We start from the raw sequence: 17,505 nt of genomic DNA, 5'->3' as shown, positions 1-17,505 counted from the left end.
TATCTAAATTCAGAATAAATTACAGTTAAGCAACGTAATTTAGGCTATTAGGTAGTACATAGGTACATCATTTATTATGCTTATTATTAAAAAATGACACTTAGTTTTGACAGTCATAGTCACAGAGTATATTCTATACTAGGTTTTGACAGAAACACAATAGTGATCAATAAACCGATGTAATCAATCGCAAAAATATGGATAACAAGCCCAGTTTAAGCCAATATTTTGGCAGTAATGAAGTACCGCCTGCTTCTCAATTCTTCGACGAGATAGGGACATCGCCAACAGATATGATACAGAGTGTTTATTTGGGAGATCCCGACAGTTCGTATTCGTAATATAACAAAATAAATACAGTCGTAAAAAGATATATTTCAATTTTGCTGAGAAAATTTTAACATTAACGTTAATATACTTAATTTTCTTTTTGTAGCACGTCCGCAGACTACTGCAACGGGAATTTTCCCACAAAATATGACTACGTCTTTCATACAAAATAAAATGCCTCAAGAGATGACTTTTACCAACGTCGTGCCCACTGTGAGCGGTTCCACGGCCATTCCAGCTGCAAACCTGCCTGATCCATCAACATTCTTCGACACAATTGGGCCGGAACCCCAAATCGGATCTATCAAGAGCAGTGTTAATACAACTTCCGTGCTATCTGATGCTATGGATGGATTAAGTATTAAGGTAACATCAAAACTTTATGCGTATTTTTAAGGAATTAATTTTCATAGAAATTGATTGATCTCTATTGGTCATTATAAATGAATAACTAGAAATCTGATAAGCCTTTTAAAGTCATAACTTTGCATTTAAATAAAGAATAGTCCTAATTTAGGAATGTGTTCAAACATATTTTTTTTTTTTAGAAAACAATTCTATATTTAAGATTGTATACATTTATTCTTTCTCTATTATCTATATACCTATATTTATTGAAAGCAGAGATGGTTAATATTTAAATCTTAAAAAACCTTAATTGTAAAAAAATATATCAGAGCAGTGTTCATATTTGTCTCTGAAAAAAAAAAGTTGTTAATGATGTTACTCAGCTATGTCATTCAAATGTTTTTTGCTTGACATATTATGTTGTTTCAGAATCAACCAATAGATAAAGACGCAGACCGGAGAAGAGATGCATGGATTCCCAATGAAGATGCTAAGAAAACATTATTAAAGGTAATATTTAAATTTAGAATACTGTAGCTTATAATACTCTTTACACTATAATACGAACAATAGTGACTTAGCAGTATTATAGTGTAGTACTGTACTGTAAAAAATATGTAGCCTATTTTTCACTAGGATATATCTCTACAAAATTCACAGTATGGAATTAGTAGGAAGTAATGTTTTAATATAGTGTAGTAAGTATTGCTATTTTTATTTTTACAGTAAATATTTTATAAATAGATAAAATATTTACTGTAAAAATAAAAATATTAATAATATAATCTATTCAATAGATTAATTTTGTGATTGAATCTTTACTCAGGCACAATCTTCACCGAAGGGTTCGTTTTTCCCTGAAAGAGAAGTTCTTACAATGCCGGGGATAGTTTTGGAAGAAGAATTGGTAAGTTTATATTTTTTTAAGACATTTATTTAATAAATACTTAGAAAGCACATAAAGCAATGAATCCTGTGGCTGAACTGAGTGAGATGTGTGGAAGTGAGAGTTGATGGTGATATAATATTTTCTTCACAGTGACTGGACTGTCAGGATACCATAATTGTTATCTGGTGTCCACATCAGGTTTCTAACGATTTTTTTCAAGTCAATAGAGAAGCCTTGAAACTTGTCAAATAATAATACAAAAAAAATGTTTCTTGATCTAGTGGCTACTTCATAAATCTAAAGCTTTCCATCAAGTCGATTTGGCTATTAAAAACTTGTTCATTTCTGTCAAGGAATTTTCGTCAGCCGTCCAGATTTCTATGTTTATGTAACCATGGAAGGAGATGTTATCAGATTAAGAGAGTCCGCTAACTCTCTGTAGGAACTCTCTGTGGGTAGGATTTTGTGTAAACCCGCCGGGGAAGGAACCACCCACTAATTCTACCCCCAAGCAGTAATACTTAGTTGTTGATTCATTGGAGTTATAAATAGTGCCTAAAATATCTTACGGCGATTTCTTTCTTTGAGCTGAGATGACCCAGTGATTTCGGGTTCAAACCTAGTTCAAGCACCACTATATATGTACATGTGCTTAATTTCTGTTTATAATTCATCTTATGCTCGGCGTTAAAGGAAAACATCGTGAGGAAACCTGCACGAAATTTCATCGAAATTCTGCCACATGCGCTTTCAACCAACCCGAATTGAAACAGCGTGGTTGAATATGTTCCAAACCCTCCTTAGCGGGACCACTACTAATGTATTAGGCGATGATGAATACCTATCATCAGGTTGCCCATTTAACAGGCCTACCAATATCGTAATGAACATTTTAGGCTGATGCACTCCAAGAAGTAGCTGTTAAATACCTCGGAGTAAGTTCGGCTGGGATACACGGTGTGGTCCGCGCGGAGCACGTGAGCAGAGACGAGGCTGGGTTGAGGGAATTACTTCGTACGGGCTATTTACGGTCGGCAATCAACCTCACGGCCACACTCATCAGTGCAGCTGGACAAGGTAGGACTTAATAAGATTTCATTGAATTCTTGAAGACATATTAGTTGCAAAAGGACATATCTCCAAAGTCAAATATTAAATGAAAATCATCGATAAAGTTGTACAATTATCACTATTTATTACTACAGAGTCCTACGACATTCGGTAGCCGTACTGTGCATAGCCCTCTAATGTACTAACTATCTATTCAGAGACAAAGAATTTAAGTATGCACTTTTTCCTAATACACACATTCATGAAAAGCATAACTTCGGGCTAAATAAAACTTAATTCCAGGACTTTTATGTTATTTCTATAACAATAGTCGGTACTTCGGTAAGCCTTTATATGGAAATTGCTAGCTAAAATAATGATATCGAGTTTAACTAAATAACTTTAGTTCCTTAAATTTTTAATAAACTGTAAATACACTCAAACAAACAAACAGACAAACAGTATTGCAAAAAACATTTCTTTTCAAAGTCTAAGTCAAAAACCTTTATTCAAAATTGTTGACACTTTCTTATTGATTAACGAAAATCTACCACCGGTTCGGAATATAATACCTCAGACCTGAGAAGAACCGGCGAAAGAAACTCAAAGGGTAATTTTTTTTTTTTTTTATAATGTCAATTTACAATTTAGTAAAAATAAACATATTTTTGTTATTTGAAACAGCCTGGAGGCGATCATCTCATTCCCAAGGTGAACAGTCAACTAGAAAGTCATAAGTGCTGTAGTATCATGGAATTTACGTCACAACTTTTGGGAAAATCATTTATGTTTTTGCGTACATACATAACATTATCAAAAACAAATTGAGAAGTGACAGTCATTATTTTCTTTTGGGCCAAGGTTATAAATTGCACGAATCGATCTCTTCTGCAGTACAAAAATAGTATTAATAAAACTTTTAACTTAAACTATCGATAGTTTTGTGCTATATTCTTCGATTTAACATACATTTGAGTATACTCTTAAGTTTAATAATTGTGTGTCTCCTCGTAGAAGCGTAGAATTAACATAATTAAATAAGACCTTCGATGTCTAAAGACGCGTTTCAAAAAAATAACAATATTCAATGATAAATCAGATAATCAACGATAACTTTGACTTCGTCACTATCCTTTGCTCAAAATGTATTTACCGACATCTATAACTGCGGTCGGCAACACGCGGTGCGAACACCTTCCTTGCAGTCCGTGACTGTATTATAAAAAAGTTGACAAATATTACAGGTAACATTCAGGAAATAGCATCTCAAATGCAAAAATGATGTCTGAGACATCACACTAAAATTTTGTGTAAAATCAGCTGTTTCCTATTTAGGTCGTTTGTAGTTATCATTTCTTATTTTTCTAGCTATAAAGCCCAAACATATATACATAATGGATTTATTTATTGTACGAATTAAATTCTGTAAAAAAGACTAAAAAAATGTACCTTTAAAAAATATTAATAGCATTTTTCTTTCTTATGAAATATGACAATTAACACTAATTAATTATGGGTAGGTATATTGGGCCTATAAGATAAATTTTAAGACTGCGGCCCGCCTAAAGTTTATTTTGCCTGCCTGCCTTTGTGGCCCTTGCCTACCAAGAAGTTGCGAACCTCTGATCTATACTATAGTATGACCAAAACGATACTATCGATTGTACTATCGATATCCTGAATAGTTTTCTAAGTCAGTTATTGATAAAACTGCAAACAGATTTAGGTTACTTAAAATGTTGTCAAATCGCAAAGTTTTAGTTAAGATAAGGTAACAAACAGATCGAGTTACTTTTACAAAGATATTATTAATAATTATTAGGCTACAGTTTGTCGACCAACTGCAGCCCTTTCAAGATAAAAGAAAATCAGTATAACCATGAAAATTAAATATTCTAAAAACCTCTTAGCTTGATCGAATAAAACAACATAAGCGCGATTTAAAAGCGTACAGCTCCATCTATTATGAAATATGTTGTTTAAAATGTAAAAGCAATGAGGGTAGATTAAGAAATATCATGACATTTCTTTGTTTTGCTTCTACATATAATAATTTATGATCGGACATGAAAATAATGTTGCTTATCGTTAGTTTAAGAGTTTTTTTTTGAGTGGATTTGATTTTGTAGTTTTGAAATATGAATAGTATGACTTTAATAAGCAGTGTCGTCCTGTTTATTAAAACTTGGTACTCAAATACTTGTGAAATAAAAGTTGTTTTGGTGATGCAAGTAGGAGTATGTTATGTTATTTTAATTATTTAAAGTGATTAATTCGCTTATGTAATTATGAAGATGAGTATTCGACAATCATTATCAGTATATCTTACCAATATCGTAATAATTCAAAGCTTATATAGTAACGTGACTGCCTTATGAACTTTTATTTTTCGAAAGAAATTTGAAGGTTAACTTTGTTGAAATAATGTTGTTATTAAAACATATCCTTGCTCCTTGTGCGGGATCAGCACGGACATTGCATAAAGTATATTCTTATCCGTATTATGACTAGTCTTAATGTCTGGCTTACGTAGCTTTAAATATTAAGGCGTAATTTCAATGCGATATTAATTATCTGCATTAATATTTCAATACTTGTATGATAGAGCTGAGATGGCCCAGTGGTTAGAACGCTTGCATCTTAACCGATGATTTCGGGGTTCAAACCCAGGCAAGCACCACTATATATGTATATGTGCTTAATTTGTATTTTATAATTCATCTCGTGCTCGGCGGTGAAGAAAACATTCTGAGGAAACCTGCATGTGTCTAATTTCATAGAAATTCTGCCACATGTGTATTCCACCAACCTGCACTGCAAAAGCGGCTTTAGTCCAAGAGTGGGAAATTTACGGGCTGTTACTACTGTTACTTACTGTTACTTGTATGATAAATATAAAATTAAATAAAACGTCTTCATTTTGTTAATTAAGGTATAAATAATCTATAATGGTAAGTGATCTGAACTTATGTAACTATCTAAGTTAGTATGGAAACTAGTTGACAATAATTAACGAATGATCCTGTATAGACCGAATGCAAACATGAGATAATCAGTATAGAATGGAATAACTCTGCAAACCAATGTCAATTCAACTAAGACCTCTAGAGTCTTGCGCTCTCTTCAGAAAAGGAGGCCTAGGTCCAGTGGCAGGTTATTTTTTAATGAGGGAGGTGTATTTCCAATTCACAGGCGCAGGTCGCATGCACAGACCAACTAAGCACACGCCAAGGTCGTTACAGCTCTGGTTGACGAGATTCGCAGTCATGTGCCGCATTAAACTTTATGAGCCATTGATGAAGGAGGCTGAGCCGTTCGGTGATTTCTCTAAGCCGGATATGTTTTATCAGGTACTTTTTATTTTGAATGATTTTCTTGATTCATTTTTTTGAACGGCCTTCATGTAATTATGACCTCTGTAGTGTTTTTCGTAGTCTTGTGTTCCGTTTTGAAGAGTGAGTGAGCTAGTATAACTAAGAGGACACAAATTTACTCTTTAATGAACCTGATCAAGACTAGCTTATGATCGTTAAAAGTGACGCAGATTATACCAAAGATAATGATGGAAATGTTAGCGTCAGTTATTAAGTTGTTTATTTGTCTTTCTGCCTCATTTGATCAGAGTAAGCTAAAGCCTATTTTCTAGGGATATAACCCTGCCCAATTAAGATGGAAGGGAGAATAAAATTGTCATAGTTTGGTCGTCTTTACGTACCTGGGTCATTTGTCATAACTACATAGTACAAAACAAAGTCGCTTTCTCTGTCCCTATATCCTTATGTATGCTTAAATCTTTAAAACTACGCAACGGATTTTAATGCGGTTTTTATTAATGGGTAGTGATTCGAGAGGAAGGTTTTTGTATATAATACATGGACAATATAGTAAAGAAACACAGATAATTTTAGAAGTTTGTAATGTGATGTCGTAAATAAACAAATTCTTTAGTATATTTAGTATCAGTATTGCACCCGTGCGAAGTCGGGGCGGGTCGCTAGTATTAGAAAATCTCTTCTCATATTCAACCACCAAAGATGTCGCGTTCCAGTTTGAATAATAAGTGAGTAGGTAACTACATACATAGCCATAAGTAATATGTTAAGTTTATCTTCACCTCCATGTATGTAGAATTTTAAGTGAGAATGTTATCTCTGGACATTAATCTATGTTCCAGTTCTATCCAGAATCGTACGAGAACCGAACCGGTTCACTGGTGCCGTTCTCATTGCGTCTCTTGATCGCCGAACTACCAATGCACGTAAATAAACCAGAAGAGGCAATGGACAGATTGTACGCGATGCTCGACGTCATAGAACAGGTCAGTGTTATTTCCTAGCATTTTATGGTGCCCTGGTAATTTCTAAATTAAAATCGTGTGAAGCAAGGTGATTCCTTTTTAATATGAAATATTTAATAGTGATTACCATCGCCCAGAAATAATGGGGCTGTAAAAATATTACCCATTTCTTCCAAACCATGCAACTAACCTTGGGGACTAAGGTATTAATTCCCATGTGCCTGTAATTGCAATTTTGGTTAGGCCTCTGTGTTTGCTTTCCTGTATATGTACCAAACACTCCATTATATATTCTACCGCTTAGTAGCAATACTTAGTATTGTTTTGAACCAGTTTGAATTGTGACTCAGCCAGCATAACTACAGGCAGAAAGGACATTCTAGTTCTTGGCAATCAGGCAAGCACCGCTGATTCATGTGCTTAATTTGTCTTTATAATTCATCTCGTGCTCGGCGGTGAAGGAAAACATCGTGAGGAAACCTGCATGTGACAAATTTCGTAGAAATTCTGCCACATGTGTATTCCACCAACCCGCATTGGAACAGCGTGGTATATGTTCCAAACCTTCTCAAAGGGAGAGGAGGCCCTTAGCCCAGCAGTGGGAATTTACAGGCTGTTGTTGTTGTAATCTGTAAGATTAATATGTTTATGGTAGATGATAGCAAACCTGAACGAGGGTAAGACTGAAGATGGTACCGGCAACATCTCAATAGATGACCAGAACGAATCGTTGCGGCTTTGGACTGGTAGACAGACACGAGTTTTACATTCGATCGTGAACTGTGCGATTGCATTAAAGGTATCGTTATACTTCATCGCAATTATGATAATTCATTCGTTCTTTGCTCATTCATTTCTAACTTTTTCACTTGAATTTATGGTTAATTTATTAATACCAAGTTTTCATTGGGGCTGAAGAAAAATAACGTACGTACGGTACGTTTTGTATGTCATTCTGACAAATGAATCTCGCAGAAAAGTGGCACAATAAGATTCAAACCTATGCCTTAAAATAAGGAGGTCTACCTAAAAACACCGTAATAGGCTATTTGACTGGTTTTTAAAATCCATTTTATATTATTTAGTAGAGGTTAAGGAACCCAGTAAAAGTGGTTTTTTTTTTTATTTCTAGTACATATTTGCCGAAAAATATCATATTTAAAATTCCATATTTAAATAGCGCGCGAAAACGCTACTTGGACAATATGGCGCTGCAATGGGGTCGGTGACGTCACTTTGCTGTATTTTAATCTGTTGTACATATAGTAGAAAAGCAAGGTTTACAAGAAAGTGACTTCATCATAAGCCCAGCCAATCAGGAGCGTTTTGTGTCACGTGACAAACGTTTGAAAAAAATGCATTTTTATTTATTGATTTTTGAATAAATTAAGTATTATTTTCATGTTTCGTTAGTAAATAACCATTTTTTAACTCATAATATACACTGATTACAGTAATTCACAATTTATTTTTCGATCCACCGTAGAAGGATATTAAATCGTAGAACATTACAATTACATTACAAGCTGCAGGGGCACTTAATGAATTTGAATATGGAATTAGATGGATAGAAACGCTAAGTTTCCGGTCGATAGGACTACCGACTGGCAAGTAAGATCCTGTCGTCCCTGGGCGCGGCGGGGCCCCCGGGGCAGCGCCGGGCCCTGGCCAGTGCGCTGTGCCGCGTGGCGCTCCTGGCCGGGCACGTGCGCGCCGCCGCCAGACACTGCGACGCCGCGCGCGACCTGCGACACCATCTGTGAGTAAGGCCAGGAGGTGGAGTGCATTGGGGCCCCGGAGTTCAGGGGGCCCTCTAAACTAAACCTTCTAAATTAAGCTTCTGTAGCTAGAAAATCACGATGCTCTCAAGTTTTCTTATTTGCTATCTATAGTTTTAAAGGGTAATTATTAGTTAAAAAGGGATGGGGGGGGGATTATTTTTCTATGCACTGGGCCCTTCCTCACTTAGCTACGCCGCTGACTGACATCCAGGTTTTGCCGGCTATCACCAGAACAATCTTATATCAGCGAAGGGCTCTGCTCGCCGGAAAGGATGCTGCTCCCGCGAAGGTTGAAGGAACTGATGGCGTTGATTCTCGGGCTGCGACCGCGACCCCGATTGCGGTCGGGGGTCTGGAGCAACTCGGATGGCGTGGTCGGTTCAACGCCCTCTGCGTTGCTCCAAATTCCTGACCTGCCGAGCAGGAGTCGGGTCAGTGTTTATGGTGGATCGGATGGAAGATCGACTTGAGACTTGTTCAAACAGGAAACTTATTTCACGGTTCAAACAATAGCTCACATGAAGCTGCTATGGAACCAGGATAATATATTTGATATTGAACATTGTATGTGTATTTCTAATATAAAAACTGGTAATATTCTGTTGCTTATAATCTGCTATAATCTGTGCATTTAATTTAATATTTTCCTTCATTTAGATGCAATTCAAGAGTTCAAGAAATATTTTAATATATAATGTTATATTAATCTGATTTTTCATGTGTATGTATGTGACCATTCCGTTGATCATATTTTTTTATGCTAATATTGAAGCTGCACATTAAATTGTCTGTCTATATATCTATTTGTTACATTTTTTCTGCCAACTCAGTAAAATTTTAACTGATAAAATGTTGGTTATACTATTAAACCCCAAGGCAAAAATATATAATAATTATCTTCTTTTTCATACCTAACATTTGACGACCAGCTCTTAAATCGTGAGCGAGGGCGACAATTAATCCGTAAAGCATGTTATAAAATTATGTAAATCAATTGAAGTCTCATTCAAAAATGATTTTTATATTACAAATTTAAAATATATGAACTTGCCCATAGAAATTGGTTGTACTAAATGTAAGATATATGAACCATCCCTTACATATCTAACTACTACTAAGATACTATGTCCCTTGTGCCTGTAGTTTCACTAGTTCATTCGGCCTTGAAACCAACACATACATAATATTATATATACATATACTAAGTGTATAATGTATTTAATGTATGTTAGAATAATATATAAAGTGTGAATCGTTTATTTTAATTTACTAGTGTCTTCGTAAAATTTAGTTATTTAATCTGTGCATAGATATCCTACTATGCGGCTTTCAATCTAAAGACTCAATTTTTACAGCTTTATTTAAAAAAAAAGATTTTTTCTCCAAAACTCCGATGTTTGAAATTCATTGACATATTTCAGATGCCCAACGCCTGATGTACGAGAGTACGTCGACCTCGGTCTTATAGACATAGCTCATGGGAAGTACCAGGACGCGTACAATAATTTCGCGAAAGCAGCCGACCAGGAACCAACGAATATTATGGTAATTACACTATAATATAGATTTCAATGTTATAAATATAAAAGCTTGATTTTTTGTTCATAAGAGCTGAGATGACCCAGACAAAACTAAAGACAAGCACCACTGAATATTCATGTGCTTAATTTGTGTTTCCAAATTCATTTTTTGCTCGGCGGTGAAAGAAAACATCGTGAAGAAACCTGCATGTGTCTAATTTCATCGAAATTCTGCCACATGTGCATTCCACCAACCCGCATTGGAACAGCGTGGTAGAACATGTTACAAACTCTCTCCTTAATGGAAGAGGAGGCCTTACCCCAGCAGTGGAAAATTTACAGGCTGTTTCTTTACTTTACATTTTGTTCATAAACTTTTCCAAGCACGAGATTAGTTAACGGTAAATTATCATCTAATTAATGCGATATTCTTTTTTTAAAATCTTGAATAATGTATGACATACATTATGAAATTGTTACTATCGGAAATTTGTAGGTAAAATTATTTTGATATATTAAATTGGAACTGTTACTATTATAGCAGATTATATTATAGCAGAACTTTAGTTTGTTTATTTTTCCTTCTTTGTATCATCAGAGGCCTTATATTAAGATGTATATTATAGGTTTTATACCTACAAACTTGAAAACTTTCAGGCAGGTTCCTTACACGGTGTAGGCATCGCTTAAGATTACGAAACTCCTCCCCTATACGTGAAAACGGAATTTAAAAGATTGTTTCATATTTTTAGCGCCGGTAAACCCGCAGGTTCAGTTAGTATAATATAAGAATGATACATAATGTTACACGGGTATATGAGAGCCGAGATGGCTCAGTTGTTAGAACGCGTGCATCTCAACCTATTATTGCGGGTTCAAACCCAGACAAGCACCACTGAATATTCATGTGCTTAATTTGTGTTTACAAATTCATTTTTTGCTCGGCGGTGAAGGAAAACATCGTGAGAAACTTACATGTGTCTAATTTCATAGAAATTCTGCCACATGTGTATTCTACAAGCCCACATTGGAACAGCGTTGTGTAATATGTTCCAACCCTTCGCCTCAAAGGAAAAGGAGGTTTTAGCCTAGCAGTGAGAAATTTAGCTGTTATTGTCGTTGTTGTTGTTGATACATAATGTCCAAACGGCGACATATATGAACTCTACTTCTACCAGCTCGTAAATACTTGCCCTCGTTACGAACATTCAAGGCGCCCTTTTATACATTTAAGAATGGTTACCTAGTAATGTCTTTGTGCAAGCCCGTCCGGTGTGTATCAATAACTCCTCAGATTCTACTGCCAAACACCGATACTTAGTAGTTTGAAGCACGAGTGATCAAGTATGTCGAGTCGAGATGGCCCAGTGGTAAGAACGCGTGCATCTTAATCGATGATTGCGGGTTCAAACCGAGGCAAGCACCGCTGATTCATGTGCTTAATTTGTCTTTATAATTCATCTCGTGCTCAGCGGTGAAGGAAAACATCGTGAGGTAGCTTAGGCAGCTTAGCCAGTCAACAAATAAATAAATGAGGCGAGATGACCCGGTGGTTAGAACGCGTTCGTCTTAAGCGATGATTGCGGGTTCAAACCCAGGCACCACTGAATATTCATGTGCTTAATTTGTGTTTATAATTCATCTCGTGCTCGGCGGTGAAGGGAAACGTCGTGGGGAAACCCACCACTGTGTATTCCACCAAATCGCTTAGGAACAGCGTTTTGGAATATGTCCCAAACCTTCACCTCAGAAGGAGAGCAGGCCTTAGCCCAGCAGTGGAAAATTTACAGGCTGTTGTTATTGTTTTGTACATATTTAAATACATAATTCATGATTGATATATCACATTGCATGCAATATAACACGAATTCACTTCACCACCTATATTCACTTCCAAATTTCCTCTAACTTCACGCGACATTCAAATCGCCCCTTCTTTGCAAATTACATAATGAATATTCAAGTTTCGGACAATAATATTGTAATGATATGTCGAAGTTGTTATTTTAGTTTACTCTTCTTGTGGTAGAGTTTATATATAAAGCTTTTGTTTAAAATAATATTCATGAGCATATCCCTAGCAAACGAGATATATATACTCTTAAACTGGCAACACTTGAGTTCACTTATGAGATCGCACTTATGAGATCGCCTAGTATTCTCATTGATTTGGTACGGTATCAGCGCAGTGATTTAAAACCTTGAAAGAATAGGCATAATTATATAACGTATTTTAATCAATGATGGAGTAAATAAACAAATCTTGGATTTCAAGTTTTCCATGCCATTTGAGAGTAGAATTAATTGTACATGTACATACTTCATATATATTATACGCATATATAATAAGATACCGGAAAATATAATAAATTTACGGCTCTCAAAATTTAAAAAGATTATTAAGACTAAATTAATAAATAAATCATATTATTCATTAAAAGAGTACTTTTTAGAAAGAAATGCCTGGAGATAGGCTCGGGTTCCATCATAGGATACTAATTACTGTAAATTGCACATTTACAACAGCTTTGTAAATCTGTTTATTTGAAAAGAGCAACTATGCGAGTTTCTTCTCGCTAGAAGGTGCTTTCCGAAACGGTGGTAGTATTTAATTGTTGACGATTCAAAAACGCTTCTTTGTGAATTTTACTTGAATAAATTGATTTGATTTGTTCACAGGTTGCAAACAACTTGTCAGTATGTCTTCTCTACATGGGACGACTCAAGGAGGCCATTGCTGTACTCCAAAAAGCAATCCACTCTGATCCAGAACGAGGATTAAACGAGAGCCTACTTATAAACCTTTGCACGCTATACGAGTTAGAATCTTCTAAAACAAACGAAAAGAAACTCAATCTGTTAAGAATGCTGTGCAAACATAAAAGCGATACAATCCCTAATGTTTTGGAATGTTTAAAGTTAACCTAATTATTTACACTAGCTCATATTATATGTAATAATAAATCTTTAAAATATGGCATCCGTATGTCGTAAATCATTTGTATATATGTGAAAGTTATTTAAAATAGATTATATCGCTATTAAAATGTTTTTTATTTCACCCATCGAGAGAAAAGTATAAAACGAAAAAAAGTCATTAGGAAAAATTAGAAAAAGCTTTTGTGACAAAATTTGTTTATTAATTAGAATCCAAACATATTGCTTATCCAATTATTTCCACCAAAGATTTTTCAAACTATCCATTTTCCTACGTGCCAAATTTTTTGATACATCAAGGCTATACTTGGCAACCTTCCTTTGTCATGGAATTAAAATCCTGCTGTATCGTAATTATTTCAGATTCGTCTGCCAATATTTGAGGTAGTCGTGTTTAAGAAACTATATATAATTAATGAATGTTTGAATGTCTGCACTTGTTCTAGAAATCTCAGTATATATTGGAAATAATAAGTAAATACAGATTAAATACATTAAAATTGTTGCATATCACTAATAGTTTATTTTGTAATTGAATCTACTGCCAAAATGTACCAACCCATGTATTGTTTCCAAAATATTAAATTTTTTGGTTCTTTAGATAACCCATTGCTCCTTACAATTATTATTACTAATGGATATCAGATATGAATAATAAAAATTGTAGAGAACCTCTTTTCCACAACATTATCTCTAGGCAAACAGCTCTTTATATTCAAATGGTAAAATTTATTATAAAGATCATTTCGACGGGCTATAGATCGATTCCATTCCTAAGACTTAAAATGACTAAATTTCAAACTGATTTTACATAGTCAATATTCATATCGATTTATAAATTCAGACATACATTAATTAATTATTACCTGCCTTAAAATTTAGACAGATTTAATACAACACTAGTATAAACATTCAAGTGCAAAAAAGACATTTTCATATTTATAGCATGTGATTCTCAGATTGCTATATCTACAAATATGGAACACAAGATGAATACTGATTGCTGTGACATACAACTGGCTTTGTAGAAGTCAAAACATTTAGCACTCCTAAGTAACCTATCTTAATATTTACATAAAACATATTTGTAGAAATAATTCAATTCAGATTTGCATTTTTATTAAACTAAAGTAACGTGATCATAATGTTGATGTCAAACCTATACAAATTTGATATTAAATCATTTCAGACAAAATTTTTGATATTAACTAATGCAATATACATAAATATTAGCCTTATAAATACATATAATTAAAGACTAATTTCTGACTGAATAATATCATAGAATAAATTATTCATCAACATTGTAATAGTTTAAAAATAAACAAATCTAAATTGAACACTACAAATATGGGAAAAAATAATCATTCTATTGTTTCATATAATCCACAATCCCTTTCCCCGATTGGCAGACAGAAATAATTTTATAAAAAAACATAATCCTGATTGTCACATACAAAAATCACTGGTTGATTCACATACGAGTTCAATACAATTGCAATAATGATTAATGAGTATTTATATCATTAAGCATCATCATTAGCATTTATTGCTTAATCTAAGTGTACTTGAACATCTAAATTACTTAAACTAACTACGGAGCCTTAGCTCGAGCAGTCGTAATGTATTTGGCCAATTTTCGCCGTGTCAAACTGGGTGTAGGACATATTTACAAAAAAAAAATATTTTAGGAGCTGTATCCAAATTACACTAGTAAGCGTCATACAAACTGAGAAGAAAATTTACACCACAAGGTGCATTAAAGGTTTGACTGCTTCTTACATTATCGAAAATGCAATTCAGAAACTACACATACAAGTTTTGAATGCATCATTTATACTTAGCATACACCTAACTGATTTATTAAGGCAAGCTGCCTTGTCAATGTTGTATCAATTACACGATTTTACAGTAGTCCACTGTGATGTATTAATAAATAAGTCCGCTTACACACTATAAAGTTTGAACGGAAGATTGTTCACAACCGATTGCGACGGTTCCTTATAGCCCTAAGGCGCGCTCGGCGCGACTTTGCGGATTATATGTCGCCGTTTTGACTAATCCCGATCCTCTTTATGAATTCCTCCTGAAGCATCACTGTTTTAATCATGTTGGGGTGGGCTCCATATGCAATGGTCTGGTCAGGTGTGGAACAGTACTGCTGTGTACCATCGGTTAAAATAACACCCTGACCATTGCTTAAAGATCCAGCTGACTCAATAGAGTTCCAGTATGACTCACTCGGGGATGTTGTATTGACTCCTGGCGGTGGAGCAGCAGGGGCACCTGTATATCTGAAGTAGGGATTCTTTAAGTCTAATGTGTTCGATGACGAAATATTTGTTCCCTCCAAATTTATATCCATTGTAACATCATAACTCTGTCTCTTATTAGCTAATAAAAGCACACGTCCTGTGAGTACTTGGCCTTGTTTTGCGAATATCGGTGTCTCGAGGAGGCATCTCACTTGATACCAATGAGTAAGAGGCTCTGTCGGTGCTGTAGACAACCATATATGCTGAGTGGTGCCCGCAAATAGCACATCAAACCAGAACGCAAGACCATGGCAAGTTCCAGACTGAGTTAATTCAAATCTGAATGGCACTTCGATGCGATGTAAGTCAGTTTCATTGGCATTTAAAAAGTCTACAACATGCCTCACAGATCGCGACATACATATGCGTACATCGAACGTATCAACAATAGGTTGCCTGAAGTATTCCTTCATAGCAGCTGTGCGTAATGCACTGAGATCAACTCCATGGAAGCATGCTTGGTACCAGAAGTTTGCCTTGTTGTATTGCTCCATGAACAGAGCATCATCTGTGAATGGCGCTATGTGTAAATCACCACGAGTAGGATACATATTACCGTTCGGTTTTAACCATTTCTTAGCATGTAAGTAGGTTTCTAACATACGTTCATTGTACAGCATGTAGCCCATGGGTTCAGAAATAATAACATCTACACTCTCCGGCAGTTCTATTTCCTCTATTTTTCCCGCGACGACTGTGATGCGATCATGCAGGCCGTTAGCTCGGACCAGGGCTTGCGCGTGATGCGCCATGTTGCTAGCTTCGACGGCATATACCTTACGAGCACCCGCCTGCGCCGCGAAGAAGGATAAGATACCAGAGCCAGCGCCGACATCTAGAACTACCTTATTTTTGAAATCATTGATATTTGATAATATGGCTCGCTGATACGTGCTCGTTCTCACATAGTCTTGCATCATGTTCTGCTGCTGGCTCAAGTAACCATAAAACTGAAAATATTGCATCGCCGACGAGTCCTCCGTACGCACCGTAAACACAGATGATGATCGACCAGCTTTGATTTTACTAACAAGCAAATGGAAGTTCTGACAGTCAACATCAGAAGCGAACTTAAAAAACAAAGTCTCATTATCTATCGTAAAAATATACGATTGACCGGCGACTCGCGAACACTCGCTCTGGCTGTGGACGGGGAACTCTAGCACCTCCTGAGCCAGCACAGGATCAGCACGTATCACTTTTACACTTAGACCTTGCGGGTCGTAATCCACGTTTACGTTTGTAGGAAAGTTGAAGCGCGGAGTTAGAGCACCGTCATTATTGACGGCGGAAACCGTCACACCGCGAAACGTGTTCGCCATTTTTAGGATGCTCTTCGAACTCGATACTTTTGTTTGGATATTAGGCACGCGTACGGCAAACAAAGAGAAATGCCGTTGAGAAGTTTTGTAGAGGCCGGTGTAAAATCGATCACTCACAAACTTCCTCCCCCAGTTTGTCTATGGTTGCAGCGGCAGCGTGCTATTTAACTTTTTTTTAAAACATGTAGTGTACAAGAAAGAGTATATACAGCCCTAAAAATACAGATTTTAAGCTCACTTTCAATAATGATGCTATAAAATAATGTAAAAATAAATGTTATTATAATTTATTCCTATAATCGATAAGTCTAGTAAGTAAAAGACCAATAGTAGTTACATTCAATTATAAACATCTAATATTTAAAATTTGTATAATTTTGTTTATGGTCAGTATAATTTATTACATTTTAATTTAATTAAGCATTTATAGGTTGCGTAAACAGGATAATGCTTTAAATTGTTTGATTAAAATAAAACCAAATATATGTTTATACACTATTTAGTAAATAAAGAAATAAATAAAATTCTTATATTCATGGCTAAATTTGGATAAGTTAATTTTGCGATATTTCAAATCATATTGTATTTTATAGAATTAAACATAATTGAAAGCAACACTTATGTAACGTATATAAAATAAAGAATTAATTAAAGGCTATGCAATAGCCATAACTTTACCTACATAATAGCCACAGGTTTATTTACATTCACGTTTC

At 35.2% G+C, this 17,505-nt stretch overlaps 2 protein-coding genes across 2 annotated transcripts; one reads left to right on the top strand and one right to left on the bottom strand.

Annotated features, from left to right (window-relative positions):
- Window positions 1-118: 118 nt before the first annotated feature.
- Window positions 119-13,214, top strand: LOC124539984 (trafficking protein particle complex subunit 12). Its single transcript, XM_047117372.1, has 11 exons — window positions 119-327; window positions 437-696; window positions 1,108-1,188; window positions 1,505-1,585; window positions 2,464-2,644; window positions 5,810-5,967; window positions 6,792-6,935; window positions 7,570-7,713; window positions 8,510-8,673; window positions 10,117-10,240; window positions 12,895-13,214. The coding sequence occupies exons 1-11, from the start codon at window positions 198-200 to the stop codon at window positions 13,141-13,143; spliced, it is 1,716 nt and encodes a 571-aa protein (XP_046973328.1). The 5' UTR covers window positions 119-197; the 3' UTR covers window positions 13,144-13,214.
- A 375-nt stretch (window positions 13,215-13,589) lies between these two features.
- Window positions 13,590-16,940, bottom strand: LOC124540014 (histone-arginine methyltransferase CARMER). Its single transcript, XM_047117413.1, has one exon. It carries the CDS (start codon window positions 16,787-16,789, stop codon window positions 15,191-15,193), a length of 1,599 nt encoding a protein of 532 aa, XP_046973369.1. The 5' UTR covers window positions 16,790-16,940; the 3' UTR covers window positions 13,590-15,190.
- Between the last annotated feature and the right edge of the window lie 565 nt (window positions 16,941-17,505).

The sequence above is a fragment of the Vanessa cardui genome, chromosome 24, assembly GCF_905220365.1.
Source record: "Vanessa cardui chromosome 24, ilVanCard2.1, whole genome shotgun sequence".
Classification (NCBI taxonomy): Eukaryota; Metazoa; Arthropoda; class Insecta; order Lepidoptera; family Nymphalidae; genus Vanessa; species Vanessa cardui.
Note: the sequence above shows the minus strand (reverse complement) of the source record. Positions and strands in the feature narration are given on the sequence as shown.

What these genes read in the sequence shown, in the direction of transcription:
- LOC124539984 (XM_047117372.1), top strand. Translation starts at nt 198, where the DNA reads ATGGATAACAAGCCCAGTTTAAGCCAATATTTTGGCAGTAATGAAGTA. An exon ending in CATCAGTGCAGCTGGACAAG is followed by an intron (nt 2,645 to 5,809) that starts GTAGGACTTAAT and finishes TCCAATTCACAG; the next exon opens with GCGCAGGTCGCATGCACAGA. An exon ending in TGCTCGACGTCATAGAACAG is followed by an intron (nt 6,936 to 7,569) that starts GTCAGTGTTATT and finishes TGTTTATGGTAG; the next exon opens with ATGATAGCAAACCTGAACGA.
- LOC124540014 (XM_047117413.1), bottom strand. Translation starts at nt 16,789, where the DNA reads ATGGCGAACACGTTTCGCGGTGTGACGGTTTCCGCCGTCAATAATGAC.